This window comes from Silurus meridionalis, chromosome 2, assembly GCF_014805685.1.
Source record: "Silurus meridionalis isolate SWU-2019-XX chromosome 2, ASM1480568v1, whole genome shotgun sequence".
Taxonomy (NCBI): Eukaryota; Metazoa; Chordata; class Actinopteri; order Siluriformes; family Siluridae; genus Silurus; species Silurus meridionalis.
The window spans coordinates 14,599,521-14,618,115 of record NC_060885.1 but is presented as its reverse complement, the minus strand read 5'-3'; the positions used below and the strand labels follow the sequence as shown (position 1 = coordinate 14,618,115).

Here is an 18,595-nt window from a genome sequence, read left to right as displayed (position 1 = left end):
TAGTGCGCTCCTGAAGAAAGTTCTAGCGCTATAATTAACCCGGGATAGAAAATGTCTTACTTTTATGGAGAGATTTCTTATTCATTTATTTCTCTTAATTATCCGTTTTATTATCTGAAAAAAAAAAATTTTAATAAATAAATAATAATAATAATAATAATAATAATAATAATAACAGCAATAATTTTACTGCTATTACTAATGTAATAATAAATGTTTCGTCTTGTGCATTTTCTTGGGTGAATTGGTAACAGTTAAACGTAAAGAAACTAACACACACACACACACACACACACACACACACACTAATGTTAGTGCACCCTAAAACAATGACCACACCAACTTTTCAGAATGTCATTGTGTAGGAACTGATTTCCACTTCGTATATTTAACAGGTATCTTGTTGTCATTGATCGTTTTTTATTCTTAATTACTGTATACTTATTCAAAATCTGCGGTCACATACAGACAGGTGATTGTGCATAACATAACTCACACTGACACTTAATAAACACATGATTTAGTATTTTTTGTAATTTTGTCATTTTTGATAAGCAAAGTTAATTCTTTGAATCAATTTTGCCAACATGCTATTTACAATTTACACTATTTTATAGGCATATATACTTATAAAAGTTATAGAAGTATATTTAATATGTTGTATTTTATGACTCATCTTATAAGAATCATTCAAATAGTGTTACTCATGTTCTAAAGAGATCTTGTGCTTTATATGGTGTACATGTCCAGGTTAAATGGGGCATTAAAAGTGGGACAATTTTAATGAAGCTTTTTTGTGTGTTCATTTCTCGCTCCACTATGAGCAGGTCAGCATTATAACTAAGCCTTTAGTGACACTATACAGTCAAAATTGGATGTGAATTCACAGAGGGGATCTGTATATAAACCAGTTCCCCAGACTAAAATAAAGATATTAGAAATAAAGTAGGGTTTAAATACAGCTTTATTCTTTTTTTTATTACCAAATGCTAAACAATAAAAAAAAAATACAATTATTGTTTTTTTTCATGGGTTTCTTTTTTTTTAACAAACACTAAAATACTCCTGTTGTATTGTCTGACTTTGTTTTATTTCAGAGAGAAGTGATAAAAAATAAATAATATTTTCACCGTTGCAGCAAACTGAACCCTCAAAATAAACTATAAAATAAAGAAATAAGTGGGCACAAGTAGTGATAACAGTGACAGTTTTACTGCATAATATTCAATGCAATAAATTTAATATTAATTTCTTGGATGTTCAGGTATAATTTCTTCCTGTGGGTTAAATCCAGAAGCTCCTGGAATTAGCAGGTTCCTAACGGAACGCTGATGCTGCGCAAATGATGCTTATATAACATGTAGCCACCGCATTAAGATCATGTAAATATATACAATCTATAAAATCTTAAAGACCGTCTACAATGACAGTTACACAACATGTGGCTTTAATATATTAGTCTTTGATCAAATACACCACGTGAAGTAAACGGTATTGGCTCTTATTCGTGCTCGGCGACTTTTCAGAATCTGCGCAGCATTTCATCGCTTGAACTCACCCTGCGTCTGCTCTATGTCCAGCCCCGTGATCCCTCGCGCATGCGCATTGATTGAAGTCCTGGCTGGCCGGGGTTCGCCATTTTCTACACAATAAGCAAAGTAACTAGCTTTACCAGTTTGGTGTTCTTTTACATAAGCTATAACGACAGGTGGGTTATCAATAAGTTACACTAAACTTTGTACCATATCTGAGAATGGAAGACGAGAGCCACCCAAAAACCCTGTAAGTAATTTATTGAACAATGCCAGTCCATGCGCTTGGATCAGAGTGCTCAGAATACCACACACGTTAGCGTAGCCATATCTGGGCAGCCCGGGGAAGTGAAAAATAGCGATGCAGTTTTGTTTAGAGTTCGGTGCGGAAATTAATATCAGTAGTTTATAAAGAATAAAATGCGTTATCGCCAAGCGAATTAAAGCTTTCCGGGTTGCGTAGTGTGAATTATCTGTCGTTGCGTCGCTAGCCGGCAGAGCGGCGGGTGTTAGCCAGCGTTTTGTCCCCGCCGCAAGTATCTGAACCTGTACGCAGCATTAATTTCTCATCAGATCTCTGTTTATTAAAAAAAAACTCGTGCCGAATTGTACTTGATTTAGCTCAACATCAGTGTCCACAGCTACAACACTTAGCCCAGCTGTACGCTTTTAGCGTCGAATAACATCAAATAGCTCCAGTGTTGTCGGCAGTAAAGCTAACCTGGCTACATGTTAGCTATTGTCTGATGTGTCTACAGCTGCTGGTTTTCGGAGGCCTGATCGCCTCGGTGGCCTCTTTCACAACAATGATCTGTGTCCTTCTAGACGTTTCAGCCTCGGACTGCTGATCTTTAATTCTCAAAGTTATTATTGTATTTTAGAAGCGGAAAATGAACACATTGAGAATTGTACAGTTTCTTACAACTTTCTTACAAACACATTTGCGAAATAAACAAGAATTAATGCCTAGACAGCTGTATACAGTGTTCATTGTGTTCCTACTTTATTACCAGGACAATACAATTTACACCACACTCACATATATGTATGTGTGTGTGTGAATTTACTAGATGTATAGTTTAAATCGAAATATATATACTTGCCGTTCTATTTATATGATTATATTTTATTTATATTATGTTGTCCCCCCCCCCCCCCCCTTTCTCCCTTCATTTTTGTATGTTTGGATGCATCACCAACATAACAAATTATGCATTTTATGTGATTATAAAAAAAAAAAAAAAAGTACCTTTATTGGGTTAGGTGTGAGAGCAATAATCTTTTCTCCTCCTGTCTATACCTGGAGGGTCGAGAGTCTTTACGCATGTGTGTGATTGTGTTGTGATTTGAGGTTTAAAGATCTCTCAAGGATTCTGTTTGTTGTTTATTTCCAGCTATGTGGGAAACCTGTCTAGGGATGTTACAGAGAATTTAATCCTTCAGCTCTTCACCCAGATTGGTCCTTGTAAAAGTTGTAAAATGATAACAGAGGTAAGAATTCTCTTTGCCGTTTGCTCAATAGAAATGTAGACTCCCCGAATTTATTTAGAAATAAAGCTCCCCGAAACTCGAAAAAGCTCTGTTTTTAATGTAACATTTTCTAGTCTATTAAATCCAAATAGCAAAGTATGTTGACTTAAAGAAATAAACTCTCCACTTGTTCATGTTAGGAATGCAAATAAAAGAACCAGGGATTAAAAAGTGGCATACAAATCTAAAAACCACAAATATAATATGCTATGTAATGTAGTAGTTTATTGACCTCAATGAACATCCATAAACCCATACTAGGCTTGTCCAGGAAAAATGAACATTGTTAATAAATGTAAATTTGTATCACCTGTATGATTAATAACAATGTGCTTTCCTGCTGTTTCTTCTCTGCAGTTGGATAATGTTGGATTTTCTATATTGCAGCACACAAGCAATGACCCATATTGTTTTGTGGAGTTCTATGAGCACAGAGATGCTGCAGCTGCTCTAGCAGCAATGAACGGAAGGAAGATTCTAGGAAAGGTATATGTTCATCTGTGCTTCTCGTCTGTGGCCTGACGTAGATTGCCTGTTGCATAATTGTAACTGAGTACATTTTTTGTCTAAACGATTTGCAGGAGGTCAAGGTGAATTGGGCAACTACGCCAAGCAGTCAGAAGAAAGACACATCCAGTAAGTTGGCTTTAATTGTTTAGCTTATATTACCTTATTATATTAGCTTATATTCAGCACTGTATCCTGCATTATGAATGTAATTTGAATGTTCAACTGTTATGAGTTATTTAAAAATATTTGAGTGTCATTTTCAGAATGTGATTTCCTATTTATTTTGTTGTATTTTATTTTAGGCTGCTAGAACACAATGTTTTAGTGTATCAGAATAACGTTTTCGTTCTTGCAGATCATTTCCATGTTTTTGTGGGGGATCTGAGTCCTGAGATCACAACCGATGATATTAGAGCTGCATTTGCTCCCTTTGGGAAAATCTCGTAAGTATTCAGAAGCTTTGTGTGGTTTATATGAAGTCGTTCAGATAATCTAATATAAGGAATCGTTAGACAAAAATGATCTATCACCATAGTGATAATATATATATATAGTATTATCACACATACATACACCTACCAGTTAATTATTAAAAAGGCAGTGTTGAGGAAGAAGCAGTTGAATGCTTTTTCCTTGTGAACTGTTTGGGTGGATTCCTAAAATGTAAATAGAACTAAATTGCGTGACTGCACATACCATTAGTAAATCCACACGTTTCTCAGTTCCCAAAGTATTACAAAGGTTAGGCTTTTAGGGCTTTTTTTTTTTTTTAAACTACTGTGTCTAGAGCCATGTTTTAAAGGTGTTCCTTAAAAAGAATATCTTCACCATGACACATTCCTGATTAAATAGAAGAACTGGTAAGTAAAAATCTGACTGTTCACTTTTAAAGGAGTTCAATATATAAAATTGTTACAATAAAACATTTTTCAGATTCTTTTTTAGCTTTGAGTGTTAGTTAATAGCACTCTGGTTATTTTACAGAAATGCTCATAGGATTGGACAGGAGCTTGAAGGCTAACAGCAAGGAACTGTGCACACTGGGAACTCAGATGTAGATTTTTTTCTATTTACTCTTTACCTTTTTATATTATATGCTGCAATATTTTTGTATTAACACTGAAGTAGTGTAGTTATTTTTTAACAATCCTCCAATATTTCTTGAACCTGTAAAAGTATTGTATTTTGTGGTTTGCCTAGTTGTTTTGATAGTTTGATTCTCTTAAAATTCTGAAAATGTCAATTTTTCAAAATTTGCAGCTTCCCAAACTCCATATTGGTGGTAAAGAATTGACCAGGAAAAATAAAGAAATCTGTTAACAGGCCATGTATGCCGTTTAATTCCTTTTTTTCCACTTTTAATATTTCTGTATAACTCTGCTGGTAGGATTAGAGACAGCTAAAGAAATTAGGACTGCATGGTAAAGAAATAATTTGTTTGTAGTGGTTTTCTTATTTTACTTAAGTGTAAAACATTGTGTGTAACAGCAGGATCACTCTCTAATAAAACACTGACTGAGAAGGAGCTTTACAAAGCAATGTTTTGTAAGTTGCATGACAATATTTGATAGCATAGTTTAGTGAGAAAATGCAAATAAATTGGTAAAGTAATTAATTAATTTGTTTATGTAGGGTACCGTAAAAATGCTTCACAGTACTGTGTGCGTGTGTGGTTCCTTTCATTTCTTTACCATGCCAGCTAATTGGAAATAAACTGACATCTTTGGTCTTTCATATTCTTTCAGAGATGCTCGTGTGGTGAAGGATATGACAACAGGGAAATCAAAGGGGTATGGATTTGTGTCCTTCTATAACAAACTGGTAAGGCTCCAGCTCAGGAACACAAAGTGAAGGTTATTTCTATTTCTGTTTATTATATTTATTATGACCCCTTTTAAGTTTGATTCAAATTTGAACAATTATTTAATAATGCTTATTACATTAAAATGTTAATTAACTAAATGTGTTTGACCCTTAGAGCCTTTAGTCTTTTAATTGTTCAGTCCAAACTAGTTTTTATTAACATTTTATATAAAAAAAAAAAAACGATACATTTTATATATATATATATATATATATATATATATATATAAATAAAGGCAGGAGCTTAAAATTTTTCGAAAAGGTAGTGATGAAAGGCTAGAAGACCCTTAAATTTCCTTCATGTAAAAACTGCTGCATATTTTAAGCCTGTTGTTTTGTTTTTGTTTGTTTGTTTGTTTGTTTGTTTGTTTTGTTATTGTTAGGATGCAGAGAATGCCATAGTACACATGGGCGGCCAGTGGTTAGGAGGACGGCAGATTCGTACGAACTGGGCCACTCGGAAGCCCCCAGCCCCTAAGAATACTCAAGATGGTAAGTAAATCAGTCACACTTTAAGATTGTGGGACCAGTCAGTAGGCAAAGCCTGGTGCTGGAGGAGTCTTGAACCTTGTAGTTTGGTTTAAGTAGTAATAAGAGCTAAGTTGACAGATTGGGTAATACTTAATTGTACTCAAGTAACATTAGATTTGTTCTTTTCATAATGAGTATTATTTGAATACTTATTATTTCAAATATATCGCCAAAGGTTTCTGGTCACCTGACAATTAGACACTTATAAATTATGTAGAATGTGTTAGCATGCCATTGCTTTAAGATTTCTTTTAAGTGGAACTAAACCTGTTCAATCGTGACGGTGCCTTTGCACATCTTTGGGATGTATTCAGAGTGCTCAGTTCAATATAGCAGAATGTATAGCAGAATGCTCCTGCTGCTAAATCCTTACAGCTACACTTTAAATGTTGTGAAAAGCTTTCATTAGAGGTTATTATAACAGCAAATAATTGGGATTAAAAAAATACAAATTAATTTTTTTTCAGGTGTACAGAAATGTTTGCCCATACTTTTTCAATTTAACAATTTTTATTTTATTTTTTTTCCCCCCGAAACCATAGCCAGCCCAAAGCAGCTGAGATATGAAGATGTTGTGAACCAGTCAAGTCCTCAGAACTGCACTGTATACTGTGGTGGTATCCAGTTAGGGCTCTCGGGTAAGCCAGACATTGTGTTACCACTGTTAATTATATTTTGTGCATTGATATGACATATTTATCATTTAATGTGCCTTGTATTATTACAGACCACCTTATGCGACAGACATTTTCACCTTTTGGGCAAATAATGGAAATCAGAGTTTTCCCAGAAAAAGGCTATTCTTTTATCAGGTAGGTCCTTAAGTGTTTTTATATATATATATATATATATATATATATATATATATATATAAATAAAGGCAGGAGCTTAAAATTTTTCGAAAAGGTAGTGATGAAAGGCTAGAAGACCCTTAAATTTCCTTCATGTAAAACTGCTGCATATTTTAAGCCTGTTGTTTTGTTTTTGTTTGTTTGTTTGTTTGTTTGTTTGTTTTGTTATTGTTAGGATGCAGAGAATGCCATAGTACACATGGGCGGCCAGTGGTTAGGAGGACGGCAGATTCGTACGAACTGGGCCACTCGGAAGCCCCCAGCCCCTAAGAATACTCAAGATGGTAAGTAAATCAGTCACACTTTAAGATTGTGGGACCAGTCAGTAGGCAAAGCCTGGTGCTGGAGGAGTCTTGAACCTTGTAGTTTGGTTTAAGTAGTAATAAGAGCTAAGTTGACAGATTGGGTAATACTTAATTGTACTCAAGTAACATTAGATTTGTTCTTTTTCATAATGAGTATTATTTGAATACTTATTATTTCAAATATATCGCCAAAGGTTTCTGGTCACCTGACAATTAGACACTTATAAATTATGTAGAATGTGTTAGCATGCCATTGCATTAAGATTTCTTTTAAGTGGAACTAAACCTGTTCAATCGTGACGGTGCCTTTGCACATCTTTGGGATGTATTCAGAGTGCTCAGTTCAGTATAGCAGAATGTATAGCAGAATGCTCCTGCTGCTAAATCCTTACAGCTACACTTTAAATGTTGTGAAAAGCTTTCATTAGAGGTTATTATAACAGCAAATAATTGGGATTAAAAAAAATACAAATACATTTTTTTTCAGGTGTACAGAAATGTTTGCCCATACTTTTTAATGGTTGGCCCAGTTTTAGAAATGGTCCAGTTTGCTCAATTTAACAATTTTTTATTTTATTTTTTTTCCCCCCGAAACCATAGCCAGCCCAAAGCAGCTGAGATATGAAGATGTTGTGAACCAGTCAAGTCCTCAGAACTGCACTGTATACTGTGGTGGTATCCAGTTAGGGCTCTCGGGTAAGCCAGACATTGTGTTACCACTGTTAATTATATTTTGTGCATTGATATGACATATTTATCATTTAATGTGCCTTGTATTATTACAGACCACCTTATGCGACAGACATTTTCACCTTTTGGGCAAATAATGGAAATCAGAGTTTTCCCAGAAAAAGGCTATTCTTTTATCAGGTAGGTCCTTAAGTGTTTTTTATATATTTTTTATATATATATATATATATATATATATATATATATAAAAAATATATTATAATATAAATATATATAAAAAATCAGCGGTCAGTACTTTTGTGTATTTGTTTATTGTATACACTAGGTATATATCCAACATTGTGTCTTGACTTCTAGCATTTAACATGTAATGTAAAATCGCTTTGATTATGTAGTTACTCTGTGTTTCCATTAGATGGCACCAAATACGTAAATTAACGGGCTGATGTTACCTGGCTCTAGATTAAGCAACATAAGTAACTGTAGAGACATTTCTGTATTTTGATTATTTGTGATTTATTCTTTACTCACCACTAATTTTCACAAATATTCTAACAATATTTACTAAATAGATTTTGGGCCCAAAACGATTGTGTCGTGGTGTTTAAAAGTTTGTTTATCCACTAGAAGCTAGGAATTAGTTGTGTAGCAAACCAGTCAGATTACAATGTTCTAAAGCTTGTATGCATAAAAAGTTTGTGACTATGACCAGTTAAAATGTATCTGAAATATTTAGCAAGGCTATGTGCTTTAAGTCCAATATTGTCTCCATCCATAAACATGCACTCAGTGTAATGCTTGTTTGCTCATTGTGGTTCTCTTTTATTTCCAGGTTCTCTTCCCATGAAAGTGCTGCCCATGCCATTGTGTCAGTGAATGGAACAACCATCGAAGGCCATATTGTTAAGTGCTACTGGGGCAAAGAGTCACCTGATATGGCGAAAACTGTCCAGCCTGTAACAGAACAAGTGAGCATCGATTTATTCTTTGCCGGGAAATATGAGCTACTCTAAAGTTTTTAACGAAAATATTGTACAGTTAGTTTAATCAAGAGTAAGGGTTTCTGCTGAAGGTTGGTTATATTTCAGCAGGTGGATTATGGACAGTGGGGCCACTGGAATCAGATGTATGGAAATCCTCAGCAGTATGGCCAGTACATGACAAATGGATGGCAAGTACCTTCTTATGGAATGTATGGACAGACATGGAATCAACAGGGATTTGGAGTGGAGTAAGTTGATTGAGTCTTATTGTAATAGAGTATAAATGCAGATGTTTATATATGGGTTACTAAACGTGTGTAAAAAATGTACATAGTGTATTCTACATAAAAGCACTGATTAGACTCTGTTGAAATGGTGATTTATTGATGTTAAATAGTTAAAACGTGATTTGTTTTAAAGATAATTTACTAGGGCATTTAAAAACAGCACTTAAACACCTGCTTTCTCCTTCCAGACAATCACAGTCTCCTGCCTGGGTGGGAGGTTTTGGAACTCAGCCCTCTCAGGCACAGCCTGGCCCTGTGATGAATCAGGCTAACTTTGGCATGGCTGGCTACCAGACACAGTGATTTGTTCATCACTGTCCAACATCTGAGTCACTTTGTGGAAGCCCTCTTCCTTGTGTGTGGAGGGAGTAAAGAGACTAATAGAAGTCATTGACTTTCTTCCTGGAAAACATTCAGAACTGACCTGAATCAGGGTTTAAAAAGCAAAGAAGCAAATTTTGATTATAGAACGTCTTCAGCAGGAAACTGAATTTATTTGCGAAAATTATTTTCATTGTTTTAATGGAGTTGGACATAATAAACTGTACACCCCCCCTCCCTCCATCTGTATTCACCAATATATTTGCTTATTGCCAATAACAGGAAGTGCACAGGTAACTTGCAAAACGCTGTATGTGATCTAGACACAATGCATTTTAAACTTTCATTTTCCCCCCTTCCAAATAGATGTGTTTGCTTGTTAGTAACACAATGGACTTCAGATTTTGTACCTAAAGAAGCAAAACAAGCATTCTGACACAGTAAACACATGTAAGTAAAGGCACTTTTTGGGGTTAATTGGCCCTGTGTCTTGTAAATGTTGACGTGTAAATGAATTTCTATGTGCAGTTGTGTATATTTAATTCACATTAGCTCCTCATTTGAATTCTAGAGTTTGATACAGCGTGTATGATGTTATCTTTTTACTATGTTTTACCTGACCGTGAAATCTTGTTCACTTTAAAGAAAGGGTCACTCTGTCTGATTATGTAAATAACCTTTGATTACTGGGAATGGAAAAGGGTTTTCAGTGCATCTCTTCTTTATTTCTGGATAGAGCAGACACTGCACTGCTCTTGATGGGCACGTCCGTGTGGCTGACATGCTGAATTCACTCAGTGTTACAAAGAAGCCTTAATTTTCAGTCACAGTTTTTAGTTTTACTGATCCGAGACCCTTGTAGAAAGCTGTATTGTTGATTTTAGACCCTATAGTAGAATTTTCTCCATTTGCAGTTTTGACAAATATGCGTGCCATTTTCTCTAGTAGCCAGACAAATGAGATTTGGGGATTTTTTTTCTTTTTTTCCCGGGGGGGAATTTGTAGATTTGAAATGCATGTTTCAAATCACATTTGTTGAGGTTGCTTCAGGAACTGAATGTAATAGGTAAAATGTTTGAATGCAGTCTAGCATTTGATAATTTTAAGTCTAAATGAGTCTCAATAAATGAACCATTGGACTAGGAATACTTTAATGTATGTTTTTATTTTGTGCTTAAAATAACATACTGTTTTTATACTTTTAAAAGCAAGTATAGCTTAACTTTTAGAAAAAATATAATATTTAAAAGCTTAATCCTTGACAGTTTGCAGCTACTGCATAACATCTTAAGCATGAAATGTTTCAGGTTCAAGCAATTTTACATTCACAAGTCAAGATCAGAACATAAATAAGTTTAAATATGCCTACAATTAGTTACATCATACATGAACATTTTTTAATTTATTTTTTAAACCCACAGTTAACCAACAGCGAGAGTTACACACTTTACACAATACATTTCTTTTTCACTTTCTATCCGAATGGTAAAGCCAGAATATGGCTTATCAAACACCTGAATTCTCATGTAGTTTATCTTCTGATCATCATTCCACTGGGTAAATGCCTTTATCCAAATGTACACGCAAGATGGTTATCTTTTGCTCAAGGACACTGCAGTGGCTGTCTTACAAGACCCCTAATACAGACCCTTGAGCTGCCATACAGAATTCTCTTGCATGTCAGTGGTGAGGTTAGTAATTATGTTAGCATTTTCGAAATGCTATGTATGACGCACTCTAGTGTTACAATACAGCAAATATACAAGACACAAAATACATAATCTTTAAAGTATATGCTGAGGTATGATTTCTGCAGGTTGTTGGCTTGCTTCTCTGATGAAATAGTTGTTTAAAACTACTAATATATACATAATTTGCTAAAATTATGAAATTATTTCTAGAATAACGTTTACTGTAGTTATCTACCCTATAATCCAGATATGAGAGAGCAAGCTTTTTCTTTAGTCGATGTCTTTGCTGGTCCCTTGTAGTTTCCTAGGCATTTTGGTCATGTCTGCTTCAATGACATATAGAGTTAATAGTCTCTGTGACAGTGGGCCCTGCTTTAGCTGAAAAATAATGTATTCATTTCTCAATTGAGCAGCCATGGACCAAGATGGGGATTTGTGTTTACCATAACTTCGCTTTCCCAGTTTTGTGACCTTTTTGCTGTAAACAGAATAATAAACAAAATAGCAACAAAAAGTCACTTGTGGGTATTGGGTAGAATTAAAATAAGACTTCAAACCCATGTGTGTGTAGAACAAAGTTTAATGTGGAAACGTTTATATATAATCCTCACCTCATTTCTGGTTGCCAGGTGTTTTCCCATTGTTTTGTGTTTTGTTTGCTTTTTCAGGGTCCTGCAATCCCAGTTTTTCCATGAGCATGTCAATCTTGGACATTGTGATTGCTAGAGCACCTTCCATTTCAGCCACTTGTTTAACCAACCTAAATAAGAGCAGTAATGGCCTTTAGAACAGGTGCAGCATGATTTTGACAATACAGTAGAAAGAACACAATGATGGAATCCTGTCTGTGCTGAAGAGAACAATTAGCAGTGGATGATCTTACAAGGTCATGAGTTTCAGACATTTCTATTTTGCATGGTAGATATTACAGTATAGTGTTGCATTTGAAAAAGAGAAAAATACATCAACCTATCATTCAAAACTATTTTAAATTAATGCTAAGAAAATGGTCAAATTTAGTGCAATATTTTAACACTACTGCTTTGCCAATTTACACTTATTAAAAATATATTAGAAATCCACTATTCTAATACTGATACCCATGCCATGTTTTTTTCTAAAATTAAACTAAGCCATTGTAATAGTAGTATATCATGTTGCCTGATGTCAGATAAAATTTCATAACTGACTGTTTACTGTTTACACAAATCTTCACTACGTCATTGGTTTTAAAAATATGATAATGATTTTGCAGCAAAGTGTTTGGTTTCTGATTAGTTTTCATTGGGATCTAGTGATAATTGAGTGCTGTATGTAGCCTACATCTGAAAGCGTTCCTGAGTCAGTGAGCTTGGGTTTTTCCTCTCGTCGTCATCATCTGCTTTTTTTCCATGCGTAAGGTTTTGAAGCTCTGTGTTGAGTGCATTCTGATAAAATAAAAAATGGTTTTAATCTGAAATTATAATAGGGAAAAACACGATAAAGGAAGCATTTCTACATTTAAAGGATGTAAAGTTACAAACCCTTTTTTCCTCCAGCTCTCGTTTCATTTTCTCCTGCTCCTTACGGTCGAGAATCTGATTGCCATCATGATCATATTTAGAGAAAGCTTCAGAGATATCCTGATCATCATGACCCATTCTGAGTGAATAAATAAGCAACATTAATATTTGTAAGACATTTAGTTTGTTGGTAAATTAAAAAGAAAACAGTTAAATAAATAGTTGCATACTCTTTTAGTGTTTCTCTAAAGTCTCTGAACTCCAAGTCTTTTGACCCATCCAAGGCCTTCTGAACATCTGAGATTCTGTCCTTTTTGAATTTCAGCTTCATCACAGTCTGGATTTAAGTGTTAAGTATCATTACTCATATAGTATGAATACATTTAGCTTGTTTTCTTCTAAAAAACTATTGGCAATCTTGTTTTTTTTAGCAGGCTAGTCAGCTTTACCTGTTTGAAAAGGTCTGTAATATGGAGGTCATCATTTTGGGAAGCAAGCTCCTCCTTAACCTCAGAGTATGTATCATTGATAATGGCTAGAAACATGTTCTGTCCAGTGGGCAAAAAAAAAAGGTTAGTTGGGAGAAAGTTTAAACTGATTGGCACATTCATTTTCCCAATCGACTGACTTACCAGTAACACAAAGAAGACAAAGAACACATATGTGAAAAAATATATTGGCCCCAGGATTCTGTTTGCTCTGTCAATGCTATCGTAGTCGAAGTCTCCAAGGATGATCCGAAACTGTGTGAAGCTGCAGCAGGCATTAGAAATGGATCATATTATATATCATATATGAAGTCAAATCAATCTCTATTAACTACGATGAGTGCAGTAACAACTGTGAAGAAAAGTACTTACATGCATTTCTGAAATGTGCTGAATGATTCAACCTGAGTACCAAACAGAAGATAGCCCAGCTGGGCATAGGCGAAAAACACAATGAAGAACATGACGGCAAACCCCAGGATGTCTGTGGCACAGCGTGCCAGCGTAGAGGACAGCTGTGACATTGTTTTATTGAAACTGATGTATTTGAATATCTACAGGGATTAAGAGCACCAAAGGATTGCAGTAAGCTTCACCCATTTTGCATTTGATGATGATTATGTGCAGTTTAGAAACTCTGCTAAGGTTTTACCTTGATCCAAGCAAAAAACAAGTTTACAGCATTCATGTTGTTGTACTGAGTTTGCCAAAATGCCAGAAATTCAAAATCTGCGTAAATGCTAGAATTTTTTAGTAAGCTTCCAAGTAGATTGTTTACTTTGATAGTCCGGAACACATTGAAGACGATTGCAACAACAGCAAGCTGTGAAAATAAAAATATCCATAAATCATTCTAGTAGCCCATTAAAAACAAATTGGGGAACTACACTCTAAATAATGTGTCATGAAAAACCTTCACTTTACCAGTAACACTACCACATCCAGAATGTTCCAGATGCTGGTGAAGTATGAGCATTTGTGTATGCGGACCTCCAGTATCTCCTCCACAATGTAGTAAAGAATGAACACGCAAAGACCATCTCACAGCCGATGATGAAGTAATCCCATGAGGTAACATACCGAATCAGTTTGACTGTCCGGATCTGGTAGGAAGGTATTGCTCCACCAGTGGCAGGGAACTCAACCACCAACCTGAGCAAATGAGGTTTTATCAAGTGAACAAGACATCCATGCTGAATAATTACATAATGCATTAATGTGTGCATATTGTTGTGTATATTTAATACCTTATAACACAGAAGAGATTGATGTTGGCATTGTATGTTGTAAAATCAATGAACACAGCTCTAGTTCCATGGTCCAGCCACAGGTTTTCTTTGAGTTCTTCTATAACAGCAGCACTGTCACTTTTATTCAAAGCAAGGTCCTGATAATATCCTGCTCCACTGTATGTGGACAGCAAACCCCAGTGACTCGATCCTTTCATCTCAGTTTCTGTGTGGTAGTTCCATCTGGGGGGAATAAAATGATAGAAACTGGTGAATTCTGAGCAATATGAACCAGTGTCAACTGTCTAATGGCTGATAATACAAGTGCAGTCAAAATGACTTTGCAGATGACAAACAGGATACCTTTTTATATTGTTTATATACTATGTGGGAAAAGCTTAATCTATATGTCAAAATGAATGTGTCCACTGTAATGTGTGCAAGTAGGCTTAAGCAGTAGGGAATATGTTCAGGCTTCACTCACGCTGATCCATTGACGAGTCCAAACACACTTTCATCTTCTTTCTTCTCATTGTACACATCAAAACAATCTGCGATTTCAGAACGAAAGTCTGTGGGCACCTTGCACGAATTGTTTTTCACTTTTATCTGTCGCATACGAGGGACTCCCAGGAGCATGTTCTCATAGTAAATGAAGGAGTGTGAGCCAGTGTCAAGAGGCTGGTTATTGTACCATGTAGTCCAGTAAAGGCCATCCATCAGTGGACCTTCTGCATACTAAGGGCATTAAGAAAAAAAAGTGTTGTGATGCTTTTGTTTTAAAATCCTGAATGGAATATGAGTGGCATTAACAAATTGGCCTATTGATGTCCAGTTTTTAATATACTTCTTATTGCTTTTTTATTTTTACATTTTTTTTAAGTTTCTCGAATGGCCCTAATTTATCACAATGTTATTTCAAAGTTATACTTAAAGATATGATGTCCATGGTTTGCTGAATTTGGCCTGCACAAAAATTCCTGAACAAATCCCAACTAAACCTTTGTGGGATGAGCTAAAATATTGATTGCAGTCAAAACCTTCATGTCCAACATCACACCCTGACCCTGATGCTGTATATACTGTATATTGTAAAATATATTCTACTGTACTGGTACATTTTATTATAGAAAAATAATATATATAATACATTGTAATATTTCATTTTACATGCAAACACTGTTTAATTTGTCAATTCTTTCTAGTGCCTGAAATTATAAAACATACTAAGCTGGATAACTGGGGCTAAGGATAGTTGGTATGATCGTTGTTTTTATTCTGTTGAAAGTATATGGTAGTATAAAAAGGATCTACTCACTGTCCAAAAATCGTCCATGCTGCCAATCGACTCAAATGAATTCACAAACAAATCATTCATGACTTTAGTGTAGTAGTAGGTGTTTGAGCTGGTCATGCCATAGGTCACTAAAAGGCAACATCATTATTAATAATCAGTTTCAATAATCAGTTTCGATGGCATTATACTATCTGAATTATTCACATTAACACAAAAAAATGCATCATAGCTAAGCTTTTTCAATTAGACATTATTTTGCTATGGCCACATCCTAAAACCAAAACACCTCAATTAGGGGAGGGTGATTTGTTTGACGAGCATGTACAGAATAGAACACAAATAGCTCCCTTGAACAATGTACATCCCACTTTACAATGACTAAATGGCTTGGTTTGAGCTCTTATCAGTAGAAGACAGCAGATCCCAGCATGTATTCCTTTCAGTATTAATGTTTCCTCTAGACAATGGGCTGTGTAAACCAGGGGTGGGGTTGGCATTGTCTAATGGGCACTTAATCTGAGGCTGATCACTGGAGATAATAGGACAAAGTAGTCGAACAAACCAGGGGATTAGTTCAAACATTGGTCAGTAGACAGGTTGATGGTCTCAGTGACGTTCTTGAATTATTCCCTATTGCATTTATGTTCCTCATTGCATAAATATTCTCCTTTCATAAGACAGACGTAACACATCACTATACAAATTTGTCACGCATAAATCACAACAATCTCATTAAAACCTCAGGGTAATACCAGAAAATATACTCAAAATATGTATATTTTTTAAATTAAATATAAATACACTAACATTTAATCTACTTTGCAAGTCTATTTTTTTTATTTCTTAACTAAAACATACATGGTCTTTTCTGTAAAAAATATTCTTGAAATCCATACTTACATAAACATATGTCCACTAAGAAAAGAATGTAGACAAATAATTCTCTGAGAGTTGTTTTGAGAAAGAGCTCCTGGTTTTTTGTTGTGTCCTCTGTCAGTGTTGTTCCCCATAGTCCTGTCAAAACAGAATGTTTTTTTGGTTTTTGAACTGTGTTCATCATCAAAAGATGTCCTTCACACAATACAACTAATTGATAATTCAACAGAATTTCAAATATTCCTAGTATAAAAAATAAAAATGTAACTTCTCTAAAAACTATAAAACGATTTAAAAAGATTTTCAAATAGTTGACATTTCAGAGATTCAAGTGTTAAATTGTTAAAATCTTAGACACACAAAACAGACTGGGATGAACAGAGAACAACATTCAGAGAACATTTACCTTTAACTAAAGTAGAGCAGCATCCGGATTTCTTCTTTTCTGGCTCTTGATTTAGCACTGTGGCCTCGGCCTGGTAGGGGTTAGGTGTACCAAAATGGGGTGGAATGTTGTAGACAGTGCTGACAGAGTTTCGTACCTGTGGAGGGGTACCACAGTATGCCTGGTTCACCCACCCTCGTTTTCCTACACTCTGTAGTTCACACTCTACCTGACTGCTCAGATGGCTCTCTGCCCTGCTGTTTAAGCGCTGCATGCTGGTTACTGAGGTCCTATCGGTTGGTCCTGTTTTCTGCTGAGGTCTTCTGTGTAAGTCAGTAGTTTTCATAGACCTGAGAAGAGATCTGTTGGTTGGAGATAGGCACCACCTGTATTTATACCTTCTTGCTGGACAGCAGTCAGAGATGATGCTATTGGTTTTGAAAGGGGAGGCCGGACTTTATTGTTCTATCTTCTAAACACAAAGGGTCCATTGATGAATTTGAGACATCTGTTTATGTTTTTGTTTTTTTTGATAACGTGACGTAAAATAACAAAACAACTCGAATAGATTGTTATAAAATTATGGAGCAATCAATAAAAAATGTAGATTGGCTCCCAATGTAAAGACAATAGATATCATGATGAATACATTATATAGAAACAGTATGACCTGTGTGACCATCCCATGTCTTTCCTTTATCTAAAAAGGTTATACTGAATGAACCATAGATCAATGCTAACAAACAAATGACATGGCAATATCGCATACAACACAGTAACACAGCTGAAGTTTTTTTTAATCATGTAAGAAATTTGTGTTTTTATGCAGTTTTATGATTGAAAACAGGATAATAATTTTGCTAATTGTTGCAGTGATAAAACAAGTGGCATTATGGTTGTAAAAATACAGTGATTTATAATGATGTATTTGCTTCCTGTGTGTTTGTCTGCACCCCTTGACCTACGACCAAGCTGCTCAAGCCTCACCGTGGTAAACAGTCACATTACATACAGTCACTGAACAACAAAGAGCTTAATTTGCTCTCTTCAATCAAGAGTGCTTGTAAGGTCTGGCATATCAGTGGTTGTGTCACATTTTAGTTCAATTCATTTAATTTACCTAATTTGTTAAAATCCACAAAAAACATCTGTGTTCATTTAATTTACCTAATATGTTAAAATCCACAAAAACATCCATCTATCAGCAAAACGTTCGACTAAGATCATAACAAGACCTAAAATAAATAACAAAATTCTGCACAAGAATGAAATCTGAGCTTTTGACCACAAAATATTTGCAGTGTTTAAGTGTTTCTGTTCAAATGTTTGGACTGATAGTCACGAAATTTCAACTACTTATACCCTTAAATTATTAAACCACTTTTCACATAATTATTTCATAGTATGGGACATGTTCACATTTTTGTAACAGAGCCATGTTCAGTTATTTCTATTAATAGTCTAATTTCTAATAGTTCTGGAAAAAAGAATTATTAATTAATTAATTATTAATTATTTTGTCTATATTGTGTGACAATATTCAATGATGTATAAGCTATACAGATCTCTTCCATTTTTCGTTATCCAATCCCATCTGCATAACATATATAGCAACTGTCAATTATATATATATATATATATATATATATATATATATATATATATATATATATATATATATATATATATATAAAGAGCTTACAATGGTTGTTTTAATTTGAGAT

The 18,595-nt window shown here is 34.8% G+C and overlaps 2 protein-coding genes across 9 annotated transcripts; one reads left to right on the top strand and one right to left on the bottom strand.

The window, feature by feature from the left end:
- The first annotated feature begins 1,596 nt into the window (after positions 1-1,596).
- On the top strand, positions 1,597-9,644 carry tial1 (TIA1 cytotoxic granule-associated RNA binding protein-like 1). Of its 8 annotated transcripts, XM_046872526.1 has the most exons (13): positions 1,599-1,782; positions 2,927-3,023; positions 3,450-3,548; positions 3,644-3,698; positions 3,928-4,015; positions 5,318-5,393; positions 5,819-5,927; positions 6,936-6,938; positions 7,723-7,818; positions 7,908-7,992; positions 8,645-8,780; positions 8,901-9,043; positions 9,271-9,644. In XM_046872526.1, the coding sequence occupies exons 1-13, from the start codon at positions 1,754-1,756 to the stop codon at positions 9,383-9,385; spliced, it is 1,131 nt and encodes a 376-aa protein (XP_046728482.1). In that variant the 5' UTR covers positions 1,599-1,753; the 3' UTR covers positions 9,386-9,644. The 8 variants fall into 8 exon arrangements, 7 of the variants coding, with proteins under 7 accessions (XP_046728454.1, XP_046728444.1, XP_046728482.1 ...); XM_046872498.1 differs by lacking the exons at positions 6,936-6,938; positions 7,723-7,818; positions 7,908-7,992 and adding exons at positions 6,509-6,604; positions 6,694-6,778 and having other exon boundaries at positions 1,597-1,708; XM_046872488.1 differs by lacking the exons at positions 6,936-6,938; positions 7,723-7,818; positions 7,908-7,992 and adding exons at positions 6,509-6,604; positions 6,694-6,778 and having other exon boundaries at positions 1,597-1,708; positions 3,420-3,548.
- Positions 9,645-10,250: 606 nt separating this feature from the next.
- pkd2l1 (polycystic kidney disease 2-like 1) lies at positions 10,251-17,206 on the bottom strand. The gene is given in 16 exon segments (XM_046872460.1): positions 10,251-11,572; positions 11,706-11,854; positions 12,418-12,521; positions 12,618-12,735; positions 12,827-12,933; positions 13,046-13,144; positions 13,229-13,349; positions 13,457-13,638; positions 13,737-13,907; positions 14,009-14,118; positions 14,121-14,236; positions 14,332-14,556; positions 14,798-15,051; positions 15,632-15,738; positions 16,511-16,624; positions 16,893-17,206. Coding segments are annotated over 15 exon segments (2,229 nt in total). The 5' UTR covers positions 17,146-17,206; the 3' UTR covers positions 10,251-11,572; position 11,706.
- Between the last annotated feature and the right edge of the window lie 1,389 nt (positions 17,207-18,595).

Bases quoted from the DNA above. Each gene is read 5' to 3' on its own strand.
- tial1 (XM_046872472.1), top strand. From the start codon at position 1,754: ATGGAAGACGAGAGCCACCCAAAAACCCT. The intron at 3,024-3,419 runs GTAAGAATTCTC...TCTTCTCTGCAG, and splicing joins GTTGTAAAATGATAACAGAG to TTGGATAATGTTGGATTTTC. The intron at 5,928-6,508 runs GTAAGTAAATCA...CCGAAACCATAG, and splicing joins CCCTAAGAATACTCAAGATG to CCAGCCCAAAGCAGCTGAGA.